This window comes from Oryctolagus cuniculus, chromosome X (genome assembly GCF_964237555.1).
Source record: "Oryctolagus cuniculus chromosome X, mOryCun1.1, whole genome shotgun sequence".
NCBI classification, from domain to species: Eukaryota; Metazoa; Chordata; class Mammalia; order Lagomorpha; family Leporidae; genus Oryctolagus; species Oryctolagus cuniculus.
This window is the reverse complement of record NC_091453.1, coordinates 68,825,311-68,841,522: the sequence shown is the minus strand read 5'-3', so window position 1 is coordinate 68,841,522 and position 16,212 is coordinate 68,825,311. Positions and strand designations below refer to the sequence as shown.

The 16,212-nt window shown below is 37.0% G+C and overlaps 1 protein-coding gene across 2 annotated transcripts in view; it reads left to right on the top strand.

The window, feature by feature from the left end:
• The window catches only part of SH3BGRL (SH3 domain binding glutamate rich protein like), an 85,731-nt gene extending 69,844 nt beyond the window's left edge, over window positions 1–15,887 (top strand). For both annotated transcript variants that reach the window (XM_008272976.4, XM_051827383.2), the window contains exons 3-4: window positions 4,293–4,373; window positions 14,557–15,887. In XM_008272976.4, the coding sequence (XP_008271198.1) occupies window positions 4,293–4,373; window positions 14,557–14,589 (114 nt within the window). In that variant the 3' untranslated portion in view covers window positions 14,590–15,887. The remainder of the gene's footprint in view (window positions 1–4,292; window positions 4,374–14,556) is intronic.
• The last annotated feature ends 325 nt before the right edge of the window (window positions 15,888–16,212 follow it).

Sequence of the window (16,212 nt, the reverse complement as noted above, 5' to 3'; positions counted from 1 at the left end):
AGTATTTTGCCTTCTAGTAGGAGGCAAATGGATGAGTTATCCATAAAAATTTCCTGTAAAATGTATAAATTCCTACTGTGGACATACACTTGTCTTTACATTTCTTCATGTTGATTTCATCCAAAAGAGTTGCATTGTTTCTAGTATGTCCATGAAGAATTTAAAATTGGTTAAAAAGAATAGTTAATTTTCTGCTAAGAGCTAGTAGTACATGTATTTTGATGTGATTAGTGGATTTTTTTTTGGTAAAAGTTAGCTAACAATTTATATGAGGAGAGAAGGAAACAAAAAAAATTGAGGTTTTTCATTGTGCCTTGTCTCATCTAAACTTCATTTTAACCATGAAGTAGTTACCTACACTCCTAATTCTTTATTCACTATATAGTTGAGCAACTTCTGTAGTGTTTACCCATTCTAATTACCATAGCAAGTAGAAATATAAATTAAACAGACTCTTCTCTTAAGGAGCTGGTTGGAAGTGGGGTATAGGAAGAATCACACAGCTTTATACAGAGAGTGGTTATGAAGCTGCACATGTAAGGACTATAGAGGAACAAAGGTCTTTAGAGGCATCAATTCAAGCCTTCTACTTCGTGGGCTTATTTGGGAGTAAGGAAGACACTATTTGGTGAAGAGCCTTTCATATGACTTTTCAGAGCAACTAGGAGAGAAGGACAAGAATTAGAAAGTCCACTGATACAAGCTATTTTCTCCCTGAGTGAATGAATCCATTCTAAGAGGTTTCAAGATTTTATCTGCTGCTGCAGTCAGTGCCAATATGCAAAGACACAGTCTACAGATAAGGAAGAGGCACTTAGGCTGTTCTTTCAGATAGGGAAACTTCAGTGTCTGCATATTTGAAATTTCAGCAAATCTTCGAAGAAGCCTCAGAAGCCATCCAGTTTAAGCCAGCATATGTTGTCTTAACCTCTCCTTAACCTCTTCTTGTTGAAGCAGAAATTTCTATTCTTTGACTTTCGAAAATGAGCACATTTTGGTTTGTAAGGGTACATTCGAGAAACCACATTTACCTAGCTGTTTTCTCCTTGGAAGTCACACTGCAGGGAAATTGTATGTATTATAGAAATAATGTGTCACTGAGAAATGATAAAATGAAAATTAAGGGATAGGAACTGAGACTTAACCAATCAATTAAATATTTATTAATGGAAAGGAATCAAACTTCTGTTGAACATCTGCTTTGTGCCCATCAGGAATTTAATAAAATTAAGGGTTAAGACTGTTTCCTTAGTCTCATTTTAAAGTTGTTCATATCTACATTTTACAAACTCTTAAGGAGAAGAGTATATAGCAGTCATTCATAGAAAACCTGTATGTCAATTTCTGTGCTATGTGATTTATGTGTATCATAACAATCAGTTCTCATACTGATCTCATGAGGTAGGTAGGGATTACACACACACACACCCACACAAAGAATATGGAGTTCTGGAAGAAGCTAACTGGTTTACTAAATCACATAACTTGTAAGCAGTGTTATAACTAAAATTTAAACCTTAACATCCTGCTCTGAAGCTTCTAATCTATTAAACCACCATGTTGATCATTTTCCCATTTTCTCGGAGATCCTCTATTCATTCTTTTCTTCCTCTACTCTGTATTGTGGGAGGAATGACCTCTTCAAATGACATTTCCCATTCTCCATTGCCAACTGGTTACCTATTAGGTTTAGCTAGTAAGAGGCACTGGCTGGAAGATTGAAGGAGAGGAAAAGCCGAGGTATCCCTTTCTTCACTGTTTCTGGAAGCATCCATGACAGTGGTTGTACCTTCTTTGTGGAACCAGCTCTACCATATGTCCTGGTTCCTGGGCTCTGTAAGACCAGCTTCTTCACTTTTTCTTTTAGACCTAGCTGTAGTAGCAGCTTCTCACAGCTGCTAATATCTGGGCTACTTCCTCATCACCTCTCTGCCTATCTGCTCTGTAATCCCTTGCAGTTAGCTCTCCATCTGAAATTCCCCTCTACTGTTTTGAGCTTTCTCAGCTTTGGCACTGTTGACATCTTAGGCAGAGAATTTATTGCTGTAGGAGGCTTCCATGTACACTGTAGGCTCTTTAATAGCATTCCTGGCTTCTAACCATGAGATACCAATTGTGCTTCCAGTTGTAAACTGTCTTAGTTTCTTATTTCCTGACTGAAATGTGACTGATGACTGAAAATACTACCCTACCTACCTATGTGAAACTCTGCTATAGCACATGCAGCATTTATAAGGATACTTTTTATTCTGAATGAGTTTTTGCTGTGTATGTGAAGAACTAAAACACATTTCCATGAATTGACAATATGATAGCAGTATGTGATGGAATGTATTCTGGATTAATTTTCTTGGAATCCCAGAGATGCAAATAAAATTTCCCCCCAAAGAATTCCTATAGAAGAAGCAGACTATATCAATCTTTTGTTCACTCTTGTATTTCTCACATCGAGAGCAGTGTTTGGCATGCAGTAGATGCTCAATAAATATCGTGGAATAAATTAATTTGCCTTAAATAAGAAGCTAATGTTCTTTTCTTTCAGAAGCACAAACTTCTTTATATTTTCTAAGTTCTGGACCAAGAAATCTTAATGTATTTTGACCACAAAAGATTTGAAACAGGGGCAACTGGAGTCCCTTTCATAGCATTATATGATCAGAATTCAATCCATTTAAAGATTTTCTTTCACAGGAATCTGAAGACAGTCACAAGTTGTTTTTGTTGCTCTGATGAGAGTGAATACCTTCTGTATGACACATTGATTATTTTAACTAACATTTTGAGGTTACTTCCTATTGGTTGAGTGTGGATATGACATATATTGTTTGTTTACCTTGAGTAGGTTATCAGTTATCTGTTTTGTTATGGAATTAATGTTTGAATACAGATGGTTTCACTTTTGAGTAATGAATTCAAAGAGTATAGGAAGTTGCTGATATATTTGTGTTAGTTAAGATTTATTCTGGGGCCAGCATCATGGTATAACAAGTAAAGCCACCACCTACAATGCTGGCATCCCATATGGGCACCAGTTCATGTCTCAGCTGCTCCACTTCCCATCCAACTCCCTGATAATGCGCCTGGGAAAGCAGTAGAGGATGGATCAAGTGTTTGGGCCCTGCACCCACGTGGGAGATCTGGAAGATGCTTCTGACTTCTGGTTTTGGCTTGGCTCAGTCCTGGCCATTGCAGCCATTTTGGAGATGAACCAGCAGATGGGAGATCTCTCTCTCTGTCTCTCCCTCTCTCTGTAACTCTGCCTTCCAGACAAATAAATAAATCTTTTAAAAAAAGATTTTTTCCATTGTCAAAAAATGCCTTGAGTCAATCTTTGGGGAGACTCCAGTGGCTCTAAACAATTCTGATTTTGTTAAAAGAATCTCTCAATAAGAGGGAGATGACAATTCTCATGCTTCTTGGCTCAGAGTGTTATGGTCATCAGATCCTGTAAGTGTTTGGAAAAGAAAACATGCTTGAAAATAATTCTGTAATTGGCAATCTATTGGTGAGGAAATCTCTAGAGAAGCCAGCAAACCTTGACTGCTTTTCAGCTCTTTTAAATCAACCAAAACATCATGCTTCTCTGTAAAAAATTAGATTAAGACCAGGTGTAGACAATGGTATATTTGTAGTTGATTACAAGTTGTAGTCAAATTTAGACATATCTGTTTGTTACTTTTGTAAAGCCTTGGTCACTTAGAGGATGTTAATGGGAAGCCTAACCAAATTCATTCATGTGAGGTATCTCTTGCATCCCCAGGTAGAAACCTCTTAGTGATTTAGTTACTCTTATTGTTGTATTTCATGTACATCCTATTCGCTTCCGTGAACATAGCACAGATTCATTATTTTTTCTAGCCATGGCTATAATGGTTAATGTCTGCTCTACCATAGGCTCTGAGGCAATCTCTACCTACATGAATAATGAGAGGGAAATATGGGGAACTGGAACAGCAGTCTACAACCATCAATAAGCAGCTTCTCACTAGGAAATAGTCAGCTGCTTTGGGCAGTGGAGGAAGCTGAAAGCTGATTTAAATTCTATGAAATATAGATTAAACAGTTGTACAGTTTATGCCCCCACAGAACAGCATACTTTCTAACCCACAGTATGTGGCATCCAGAAACCTTGCCTCTTCACTGTTACTTTCATTATTCTAACATTCTGGAAGTTTGTCTGCCCTTAAGGAGGTAGCTTATTCTGCCAACCAGTCAGATCACTGTGAACAAATCTCTATTGTTTCCTTTGTTGGTTACACATTACTAATCTTTTTTGCCTTATTTTCACCAAGGACTATGATGCCTTCTTTGAAGCCAGAGAAAATAATGCAGTGTATGCCTTTTTAGGATTGACAGCACCACCCGGTTCAAAGGTATGGTTCCTTTTGTTCCCCTGCTTTACAGATATTGTTTGTTGTTGCTGGATTTTTTAATCAGTAAGATTTCAACCTTTAATGAGTACTCAGATAAATCAGAGACAGTGCTTCACAACTAAAAGTAAAAGTCCCTCCCTGTATACACTTACTATCTAGTAGGACACACAGAATTTCATAGGCAGACACATGAAATATCTATGTAGGATGTAGGTTTTAGTGAACTGACTTCCATATCAAGTTGCTTAAGGCAGCAAATTCCTCATTTACCCATTCACAAATAAGTGGTTAATGATTTTAAAGACACCGTTGTTCCAGCTGTCATGCACAGTAATACATCAATAGTGAGCATCTTAGTTCATGGTGATCTCCTTGGAAGCACTTATTGTCTTTGTGTGAGAACAAATGATAGAGTCACCCATTCAAGTTAACTAAGAGGATTTGAGTTACAAAACCTGTCACTGAATTGCTGACTAATTTGGGGGCTTTTTTCTTGCCAATACAAATTAATTTTTTCAAGTGGCAGTGTTGCCAAGGGAGACCACATAAAGGAAGCAAAAATGAAATTGCCTATTTAATAAAATGTCTCAAAGCAATGACCTTTGAATATACCTTTGTCTTATGCAGTGGGTATTATCTACACAAGTGGATTTAATCAAAATGTGTGTCCCCTGCTCTATCGTCTAATGTTTGGTTCTTAGCAAATGATTTTATATTCAGCAGATTATTTGAACTACATTTCCATCTCCAATATGGAGAGTCTGTGTTTTTGTTCATGTTTTTACTGGACACAATTTACTAGCACTGTATTTGCATCACTGTGAAATTGGATTTCCTTGCTAAACTTTCTTTTTCCTTGGAAAAAAAGTTATATTTCAAGCTTTGTCTAATTTGAGTTGTAAGAAAAGTTATGTAAGACACTTTTGTTTAAATAAGTTAGTAAGACCAAATTTAAGCCATTGAACTCAGTGCAGATTAGAGGATCTATGAAAGAAAGCGAAGTCTGCTTTTTTATGGCTGATAACCTCCTTTTTCAATTAAAACTAAGACTTATTCATATACTTATTCAAGTCGTATTTATTGAGTGTCAAACACTGACTTGCCATTAATGATGGGGACAAATGTAGAGAATATAGTATCGTTCCTATATTCGAAGTGTATATAACCTAGTGATGGGCATGTATACAAATAATTGCAAAATAAATATATCTACAAATAGTTATAATTAGAGATATACTACAATAAATTATCTAAGACTGATGTGAATAAAATGCTGTAGGAGCTTGGAGCAAATAATGATAAATTCCTACTATCAAGGTGGGGTAAAATTTCAGAGGAGTAGCATTTGAGCTGCTAAGGATTCTAAAAAATATTGAAGTGACACTAAGGAATCTCTAACAGGGGCAGAAAAAGAAATAATTCTATTAGGGTGTAGTTGCACATGATGGTGTGTTCAGGGAGCAGAGTGTATTACAACACATTTCTATTACAAGGCATGTTAAATAGAGGATGTTGTATTAGGAAATAAGATTTACTAGGTAAATTTGGACTAGCATATGATTGCTATGCTAGATAGTTTCATTTATCTGCTAGCCATCCAAAAGTCATGATGGGGAATAGGGGGAGATAATCATGTGATTATCATTGTATTTTAAGATGAGACTTAATCCTTGTCTTAATAAAATAAATTTGTCAGCTGTATGGATTTTGGAACATGGCAGAAATGAGATATTAGAAATAAGCAGACACGTTAGAGGATAATTATGAGTCCAGAAAAGTTATTAGGAGGGCCTAAAGCATGTCAGCAGTCTTGAAAAGAGAGAGATTTAAAAGGCACAAAGAAATCACATGTTGATGTGGACATTGTGGCACAGTGGCTTAAGCTGTCACTTGGCTGCCCTATTCCGTATTGGAGTGTGTGGTTCAAGTCCAAGCAATTCTGTTTCTAGCCCAGCTTCTTGCTAATGGGATCCTGGGGTAGAGCAGATGATGGCTCAAGTACTTGGGTCCCTTACAGCCACATTGAAGACCTGGGTTGAGTTCCTGAATTCTGGCATAGGCCTGGCCCATTCCCAGTTGCTGTGGGCATTTGGGAAGTGAACCAGCAGATGGAAGATCCCTCCCTCTGCCTTGTTCCTCTTTTACTCTACCTTTAAAATAAATGAAATAAAATAAACTTTTTAAAACCACATTATAGGATTAAGCAATTAATGATTATGGAAATGCTTCCACACATAAAGATTTGCATGGGATTAAGGCTACCTCTTGGGCCTCTAATCTGAGTCTCTGGGAAGCGAAGCAAAAGTCATGGAGGAAACAGAAAAGTGAGTGATCCATGGAAGGAGGTAGTCTTGGAGAGCACGTGGTGTTCTTTTTCAAGTGAAGAGAATGAGGAAAGAAGGATAAAAAAGAAATTTTATAGAGTGGGAAGTTAGGGAAGTTCACATTCGAATGTCTTAACTTCTGTATGAGGTAGGAAAAAAGTAACCTGCTAGAAGTGAGGGTAAATTTGTGATATTAGAACCTTCAAGAGAATTGAATGGATCCACATATTGAAAATAGGCTAATGAGTAGTCTATGATTATGAATGGAAGGATAACTGACAAGGACCCAGCTTGTAGTTAATACTAATGAGCTTATGGTGGAGCTAGTTAGCTTGGTGATACAGTTTTTTCCATTATTATCAAGACTGAGAGTAGTTATAAACTAAAAGAACAGTGAATGTTATGAAGGAATGGGTAAGAGGGAGCTGATGGATTGGGTTAAAAAGAGGTTTGGAATTGGCAATGCACAGGAAGTTAATTTATAATCTTAAAGCTTGGAAACAAGTTAAATGTTTGACAGGAACATTAACCAAATTAATTCATCTATTCAATTAATTTTATGCATAAAAACATAAATCAAAATGCTATACATAATCTTGTACTTTGGAAACAAGTTAAATGTCAAACAATGGGGTCAACAAAAATAGTTTATTCACTGAATTAATAGGTATTGTCATTAAAAAGTGATATGGCCATCCTCCTTTCAGTTTTGTTTTTCACAATTTCATTTACTTATCCTCAACTGTGGTCTGAAACTGTTGATGAAAAATTCTACAAACAAATAATTCATAAATTTTAAATTTCCCTTCTAAGTATCATGATGGAATCTCATGCTCCATCCCACCCAGGATGTGAATCATTCATTATATACGCTATATACTCCATGGCAGGTGAGAGAGCGAGAGAGAGAGACAGAGACAGAGAAAGGTGTTATGTTCATATAAGTGTTATTATAGTATATTATTATGATTGTTCTTTTTATCATGTTATTATTGTTAACCTACAACAGTGCCTAATTTATAAATTAAACTAGCATATGTATGCAAGTATAAGAGAAAACATAATATCTATGGGGTTCAATACTATGTGCACTTTCAGGCATCCTTGGGTCTTGTAGCCTATCCCTGCGGATCAGAGGAGACTGCTACAGTTTGTAAATGAAATAGTGAGAATTCTTTTTACAGAACAATTTTCTAATTACATTGAAAATACATGCATAGGACAAAAAGGAGATTAAAAAACATAACTATGTACATGTTTTTCTCACATTTAGAAATTTTCTGAATTATTAGCATGCATGCTGTCTTTTTTTCTAGAACTGATTTATTCCCACAACAAGATGCTGTCTTCTATCAGAATACTTGTTCTGTTCCAATAGCTGAGAATTTCTTCTGGGAGAATCTCCCTTGGATGTTGGATGGGAAAGGATTTTAAAAAATGCACACACACACAAAGCAAAAGGTTCCACAGGAAAAGCTTTACATGTCAACTATATTAATATTTAAAACAATGATATATGATAAAAGATGCTTGTTGGCTAGACAAGCCTCACTGGGTTACAAATATTTGTAGTGCATAGAACTTACAAAGAATTAATATCTACAATATTTAAGACACTACTACAATAGGAAACACAATCCAGAGAAGATTAAATAAAGAGTGTAAATAGTCTGTTCACAGTGGAAGCAAACATAAGCTTCTCAGCTCACTAAAAATCAACAAACACCATGTCACCTCTAACCAAATGTTGAGAATGTAGGAAACAGAGAGACTTTTTCAACTGATTTCAAATGTGGTTAGATATACTTCAGATGATTTTTATTTTTATTTTTTTTAACGGGCTCTATATAGTTCATAGATACAATTCTAAGAATATAATGAAATTCTTTTCTCACTCCCTCCCTCTTCCTCCCTCCTTCCCACCCTCCCTCTTTCTCCCTTTTCGCCTTCTCTCCTTCACTTTTGAGATCGCATATCTTTAACTTACATTACAGTGAAGGGCTTAATGCTCCACTAAATAACAAATTCAACAAGTAAAAAGCAAAAAAATTCTAGTTTAGCAGAAATATAGGCAAAGACTTAAACAGCAACAAATGGAAAAATCATTTTACACATATACAATAAATTTCAAAGTAATCACAGATTACAGTCAGGGCCCTTGCCCTGACTGTTGATGAACAACTTAATACGTTATCCCTCTTAATACTTTTTTGTTTGGTCTACTTAATACTTTTGGTTGAATACTGTAATCAATACACAGTTATTCTCAAGTGTTGAAACTTAACTGAAGAGTGATCGCTGTCAAATATAAGAGTGGGAATAAGAGAGGGAAGAGATGTGCAATACGGGACATGCTCAAGCTGACTTACCTCAACCGGTAGAGTTAGAAACATACCAGAGGATTCCAATTCAATCCCATCAAGGTGGCATGTACCAATGCCATCTCACTAGTCCCAGTGATCAATTTCTGTTCACAATTGATCATAATGATAGGACTAAGAGCCAAAGGGAGCACATAAACAAGACTAGTGTCTGCAAATACTAGCTGATAGAATAAAAAAGGGAGAGAAGGATCCAACATGGGAAGCGAGATACACAGCAGACCCATAGAATGGCAGATGTCCTAAATAGCACTCTGGTCTCAGAATCAGCCCTTAAGGCACGCAGATCTGGCTGAAAAGCCCATGAGAGTATTACAGGCATGGAAAGCCAAAACACTCTGGCAAATAAATAAATAAATAAATAAAACCTACATGAAAGATCTCTGCGAGTGAGATCCCAGTGGAAAGAACAGGTCATCAAAGAAGGAGGTACCTTTCTCTGAAGGGAGGAGAGAACTTCCACTCTGACTACGACCTTGTCTAAATATGATCAGAGTTGGTGAACTCAAAAGGCTTCCATAGCCTTGGCAACTCATGACAAGAGCTTAGGGTAATTACTGATGCCATAAACAAGAGTGTCAATTTGTTAAGTCAACAACAGGAGTCACTGTGCACTTACTCCTCATGTAGGATCTCTGTCCTTAATGTGCTGTACATGGTGATTTAATGCTATAACTAGTACTCAAACAGTATTTTTCACTTTGTGTTTCTATGTGGGTGCAAACTGTTGAAATCTTTACTTAATATATGCTAAACTGATCTTCTGTATATAAAGAGAATTGAAAATGAATCTTGATGTGAATGGAAGGGGAGAGGGAGTGGGAAAGGGGAGGGTTGCAGGTGGGAGGGACGTTATGGGGGGGAAGCCATTGTAATCCATAAGCTGTACTTTAGAAATTTATATTCATTAAATAAAAGTTAAAAAAATAAAAAAACTATAGTAGTATAACATTCTTTACCATTATTTTGACAAAAGTATACAACAATGTTTAACACAGCTAATTTGCAGCAATACTGATATACACAGGGATTTCTTTTGTTGTTTTTTTTTCCTTTTTTTTATTTTAGCTGGTATGCGTTGTTGGGTGTGCTGTGTGCACTTGAAAAGAATTTGTATCTTGTGGTTGATACTAGATGAAAATGTGGACCTACAGAAGGAATAAAGGCTTCCAGAAATAGCAAATATGTGGGAAATAGAAAATATTTTTTGTCATTTACTAATTACTGTATTCTACTATTTAAATAAAAATATAAAATCATAAAGATTATTACATCTTTAGTAATAAAATTCAAAACAATAATAAAACAAAAGATAGGATAGATGTATACTCCTATAAAGGTCTTACTCCATACATGAAGTATTACTGCAAGGTAGACTGAGAAACTAAAGATAGCATGCATGTTCTTTACATTTAAAATTATTGAAAACCTATGGGAAGGGCCAGCGCCATGGCTCACTTGGTTAATCCCCCACCTGCAGCACTGGCATCCCATATGGGCGCCAGGTTCTAGTCCTGGTTGCTCCTCTTCCAGTCCAGCTCTCTGCTGTGGCCCGGGAGGGCAGTGGAGGATAGCCCAAGTGCTTGGGCCCTGCACCCACATGGGAGATCAGGAAGAAGCGCCTGGCTCCTGGCTTTGGATCATTGCAGTCCGCTGGCCGTGGTGGCCATTTGGGGGGTGAACCAACGGAAGGAAGACCTTTCTCTCTGTCTCTCTCTCTCTCACTGTCTAACTCTCTCTGTCAAATAAAAAAAAAAGAAAACCTAGGGGTGCTGGAGCTGTGGTGTATCAGGTAAAGCTGCCGCCTGCAGTGTTGGCATCCCATGTGGGTGCCAGTTCGAGTCCCAGCTGCTCCACTTCTGGTCCAGCTCTCTGCTGTGGCCTGGGAAAGCAGTAGAAGATGGTCCAAGTGCTTGGGCTCCTGCAGCTGTACGGGAGACCTGGAGGAGGCTCCTGGCTCCTGGCTTCAGATGGGTACAGCTTTGGCTGTTGGGAACAATTGAGGAGTGAACCAGAGGATGGAAGACCTCTTTCTTTCTGTCTCTCCTTCTCTCTCTGTGTAACTCTGACTTTCAAATAAATAAATAAATCTTAAAAAAAAAGAAAACCTATGTACTGTGGAGATAAATATTTATGGTGAATATTTCCATAAAGCAAAGAATTCTTCTGTAGAAGATAAATTCCATTTCCTTTTGTAGATTTGATGCATTTAAAGAGAAGCACATAAATATTTATGATTGCTTATTTTATCAATACAAAATAGCATTTCCTTTTTTTGAAGTTTGTTTATTTATTTAAAAGGCATAGTTACAGAGAGAGAGAGAGAGAGGGAGAGAGAGGGAGAGAGACTCCATATCTTGGTTCACTCCCTAAATGGCTGCAATGTCCATGGCTAGGCCAGATCAAAGCCAGGAGCCAGAACTCCATTCGGGTCTCCCACACGAGTACAGAGGCTCAAGTTCTTAGGTGCTCCTCTGCTGCTTTCCCAGGCACATTTAGCATGGAGTGGGATCACAAGAATAGTAGCCAGGACTTGAATCAGCCTCTATATGGGATGCCGGGGGCAGCTTAACCAGCTGCACCACAACACTTTCCCAAAATGATGTTTCTTAGTGGCATTTTCTACTTTGCAGTAGAGGTGATGATATTGAGATATGAAATAAAATAATCGATATTTTAACAAAAAATTAAAATCTAGGGGTGGACTTCTGGCTTAGTAGTTAAGACACTACTTCTTGTGCATCCTGGGAACACATGATGGCTCAAGCAGTTGGATCCCTGCCACCCAGATGAGAGTTCCACATGTAGTTCCCAACTTCAGCATGACCCAGCCCAGCTGTTAAGAGCATTTGAGGAGTGGATGAGTGGGTGGGAGCATCCTCTCTCTCTCTCTGGCTTTCAGACAAAAACAACAAATTAATAAAATTCTAGTGATGTCCATGCTGAAAGGAAAATGACCCCTCTGAAAAAGACATGTTCAGTAATATAGTGAGGAAATAGAGGATGCTGGTTAGGAAAATATCATTACCTGCAGTTGAATCACCCTGCTCCAGAGAGGGATCATGGAGTCCACCTCTGCTGTGAGATGTTAAGTAATCCTATTTTCACTGAATTCATTCTGTTGTTATTGCATCTCCAAGAGAGACAGGATGAGTATGTTAATAACATTTAGCTGTGGGCTTGGTTTCAGTTACAAGGCAAAAAAAAAAAGAGGACGAGGGGAAAGGAAGAAAGCAAAATGGATGGCTGCAATGGGCCAAGCACTGAGCTAGGGACCTCATGTACATCTCACTTTATCTTTACATCATCCCTGTAAGCTGTGTCCTTAATGCCACTCTATGGAGGAGAGAACTGATGTGCAGGTAATTTAAGGAATTTGTCCAGGGATACATAATAATTGAGTAGCAGAGCTGGAATTTGTACTCAGGATGCTCTGGGTCAAAACCAGTGCATTTTTGGAATGATGTTTACATTGAGGTTGGGGCAGTGAGGTGGAAAATGCCTCATATGCTTATTTCTAAAGCTCTCTGCTTGATTAGATGACTCATAATTCTGTAAATATCAACCACTTACTTTGGATAATAAGACCTTCAGCTCAACTTTCATATTTTATGAATAAAACATAGTTAGAAAAGAGAGTAGTGTACTTTGAATATGATATATTCTAAAGACAAACTGCAAAGAATTTTGAATTGCCTTTCATTTAAATGCCTGTATTAGTAATTTCTTTCATCAAAAAGGGTAATGAGAGCTCTCATCTGGGTGGCAGGGATCCAACTGCTTGAGCCATCATGTGTTCCCAGGATGCACAAGAAGTAGTGTCTTAACTACTAAGCCAGAAGTCCACCCCTAGATTTTAATTTTTTGTTAAAATATCGATTATTTTATTTCATATCTCAATATCATCACCTCTACTGCAAAGTAGAAAATGCCACTAAGATTTTTGACAAATCATAGCAAAATGGATAGGGTGTGACTTCAGGGAATTAAGCTGCTTTCAAAATACAGGTTACTTAGAAGTGTTAACTGGTTATAGGATGAAAGACTACATGTTATATCATATACATTACTATACAACTGCTTCCCCAACTATATATACTAGACCTTTGAGGAGTCTTAGTGTAAAATTTGTGTTATGTAAGGACATTTTTGAAAACTTGTTCTATAAAATGAAACAAGATGTATAATGTAGATCTAAGACATTCATTTTGACAGCCAAACACTATGTTAGAAGCCTCAAAAGAGCCTAGGGATTTTTTTCCTCTCTCCCTCCCTTTTTTTGTTGACAAGATGTTTCAGAAAGTAACTCAGTAGTATATTTAATCTATTTTCTAAGTGTGTCTTAGCGAAGTAGAGTGTCCTTTCTCATTTTCTTCTTTCCTTCATTTATGCCTTAAAAAAACACTCTAGCATTTATTTTTGTTTTTCCTCAGTTTTTTTTTTTTTGAGAGGCAGAGTGGACAGTGAGAGAGAGAGAGACAGAGAGAAAGGTCTTCCTTTTTTCCGTTGGTTCACCCCCCAATGGCCACTGCGGCCGGCGTACCGTGCTGATCCGAAGCCAGGAGCCAGGTACTTCTCCTGGTCTCCCATGGGGTGCAGGGCCCAAGCACTTGGGCCATCCTCCACTGCACTCCCGGGCCACAGCAGAGAGCTGGCCTGGAATAGGGGCAACCGGGACAGAACCGGCACCCCCACCGGGACTAGAACCGGGTGTGCCGGCGCCACAGGCGGAGGATTAGCCTAGTGAGCCAAGGCACCGGCCTTTCCTCACTTCTTTTGGATCAATATCAGAAGCTCATTTTAGAAAACGCAGCTTCTTCTGGCTCTTCCTAAGACTGTCAAGTCTTTGTTTAGTGACAGGTGTTTAGAGTGACATAGTCTGGCATACTTAATTTCTACGATTTACATCTGACATTTGTTTGGCCAAAGTCACTCTGGCCACTGATCTTTAGTTTAACAAACTTTGAAGTTTGTTTTGTGTCAAGTACTATGTTGGGCTCCAGGCACATATATCAGTCAGACTTCCTAGGCTGGAGGTGCTCGGGACCCAGGTGAAAGAGAAGGTAACTTGATTGCTTTTCATGCATACTCTCATGAAACAAAAACTCAACAAACTGTAAACATTGGGCAATAATATTTTTGAATGTTGAGTTTCCATGAAAATTTACAAAACAGGAAAATAACTGTTTTTAAATGAAATATCATAAACTGTATAAAATATTATAAACTTTATATCACTTGCTTTTGGAATTATTTCAAACCATGAGTAATGACTAGGCAATCATTTACTATATTATTTCTAGCAGCAGTTTTTATTTTATAGGTTTTCTATTAAGAATTTTTAAGCTATCTTTTTTGGGGGTAAGTACTCTGCTTTTGAATATTCTTAGTAATTTGAGCTATTGTAGTCTAACCAAAACACATGGTGTCTGTTTTGTGATATTTAAACTTCTCTGTTTTGTTTGTTTTTCATTTCAGGAAGCAGAAGCGCAGGCAAAGCAGGAAGCATGAACCTTAAGCATTCTGCCTTAAGCATCCTGAAAAATGAGTCTCTACTGCTTTTATACAACAGCAAAATTATCCTGGCTTCAAAAGAAATAGGCTTAATGTTGCAATAATAGATTAGTTGGTGTTTTTGCATGCAAACAAGCAAAGTGAATACATAATTAAAATGTGAACATTATGATGGAGGAGAAAGGGAGATGAACATAAATTTTTAAGTAAATATCATGGAACTGTATTGTTATCTGCCAAGTCAATTTTATGTACTTCAGTGATTTTATAAAGAAAACATCCTTCCCCCTTTTGGTGTTATTATTGCAGCTTAAGGGTATCTGCAGCTCAACACCGAGAAATTTTAAAATGAGAGCAACAGACCCAAAGTATCTGTCTCTTGTTCCCAAATTACCTCATTAATTTTAGTGAACAAGAATATGTACCTTTTTAATGTGCTGATATTGTGATTACAAAGTATTTACAGGTAATGTTCATGGTATGTTAAACACTGCAGTTTCCTGCAATGTGATTATAACACTCCCAATAACACTCCCATTCTTTTGTAGATGAACCTTCTGACATACTGAACCATACATTTTCCAGGCTTCTAAATGTTGCCTTTCATTGCACACTTCAGTGATTTAAAGTAGATGACTTCTCACAGAAAAAGCAATGGATGCATTTAGTTGACAAGTTCCCTGTTTAACTACACAGCTATGATGGAGTCATGTTTCTAAATTGATTGTCTCAGTGAAATATGCATATGTATATCATGGAAGTGGGATGACAAGTAAGTTTAAAATGGCATCCTCTTGCAAAGAGCTCAGACTTTTACTTAAGCATTAAAAATAAATTGGAGCTCATTACCCATGACTGGCTTTTCTTGTTTTTTTTTTTTTTTTTTTTTTTTTCTGCTGAAAAACATCTTAGTGGTTTTCCTCATTTAATACAACTTATAATCATGAATGCCACTATTTCTCAGTTATCTGACCTTTTTGTCTGTGTTTAGGCATATGGTGTGTGAGTACATTAATCTAAGCAGAGAGAATCACAAGATTTTAATTTAGAAGACTTTTTAAAAGACACAAGAATCATGGCCTGTATCACTTATCCAGAAGATACACATATTGTGCTTTAATTCTGTACTATTTAGTACTAAAAGCAAACACCATTTAAACTATTTTATCATATCTGTTGTATGCAAGTCTGTACTCTTTGCAAAAATCAACATGTAATGAAGAAATGGCTTTGTTTACTGAAATTCTAACTTGATGCTATGCTTTAAAATAAACTCAGTACTTTTAGAAACATAATTGATGTGTTTCTGGAGTTTCTAAATGACATACTACATTGTAATTTTAGATGAGTACTGTCTTATTTTAGAGGGTTGGGCAGGAAGAAATAGAAAATAACTCAAAGAAAACAATTTGAATGCAATTCTTTAGTTTTCCTTTTAGGACTCTGAATTTTGCAATACAAGCTAGAGTCCAGCTATTCCATTGTTTTGTTTACAGAAATACACAACAGAGAATTATGCAGGAAACAGGGTACTGAAAAATATTTTATAAATTAGCCACTATTTTCTGTTGAGCTTTGTTAAATGCTATGCATGACACTTGCAATATTCTATATGAATGT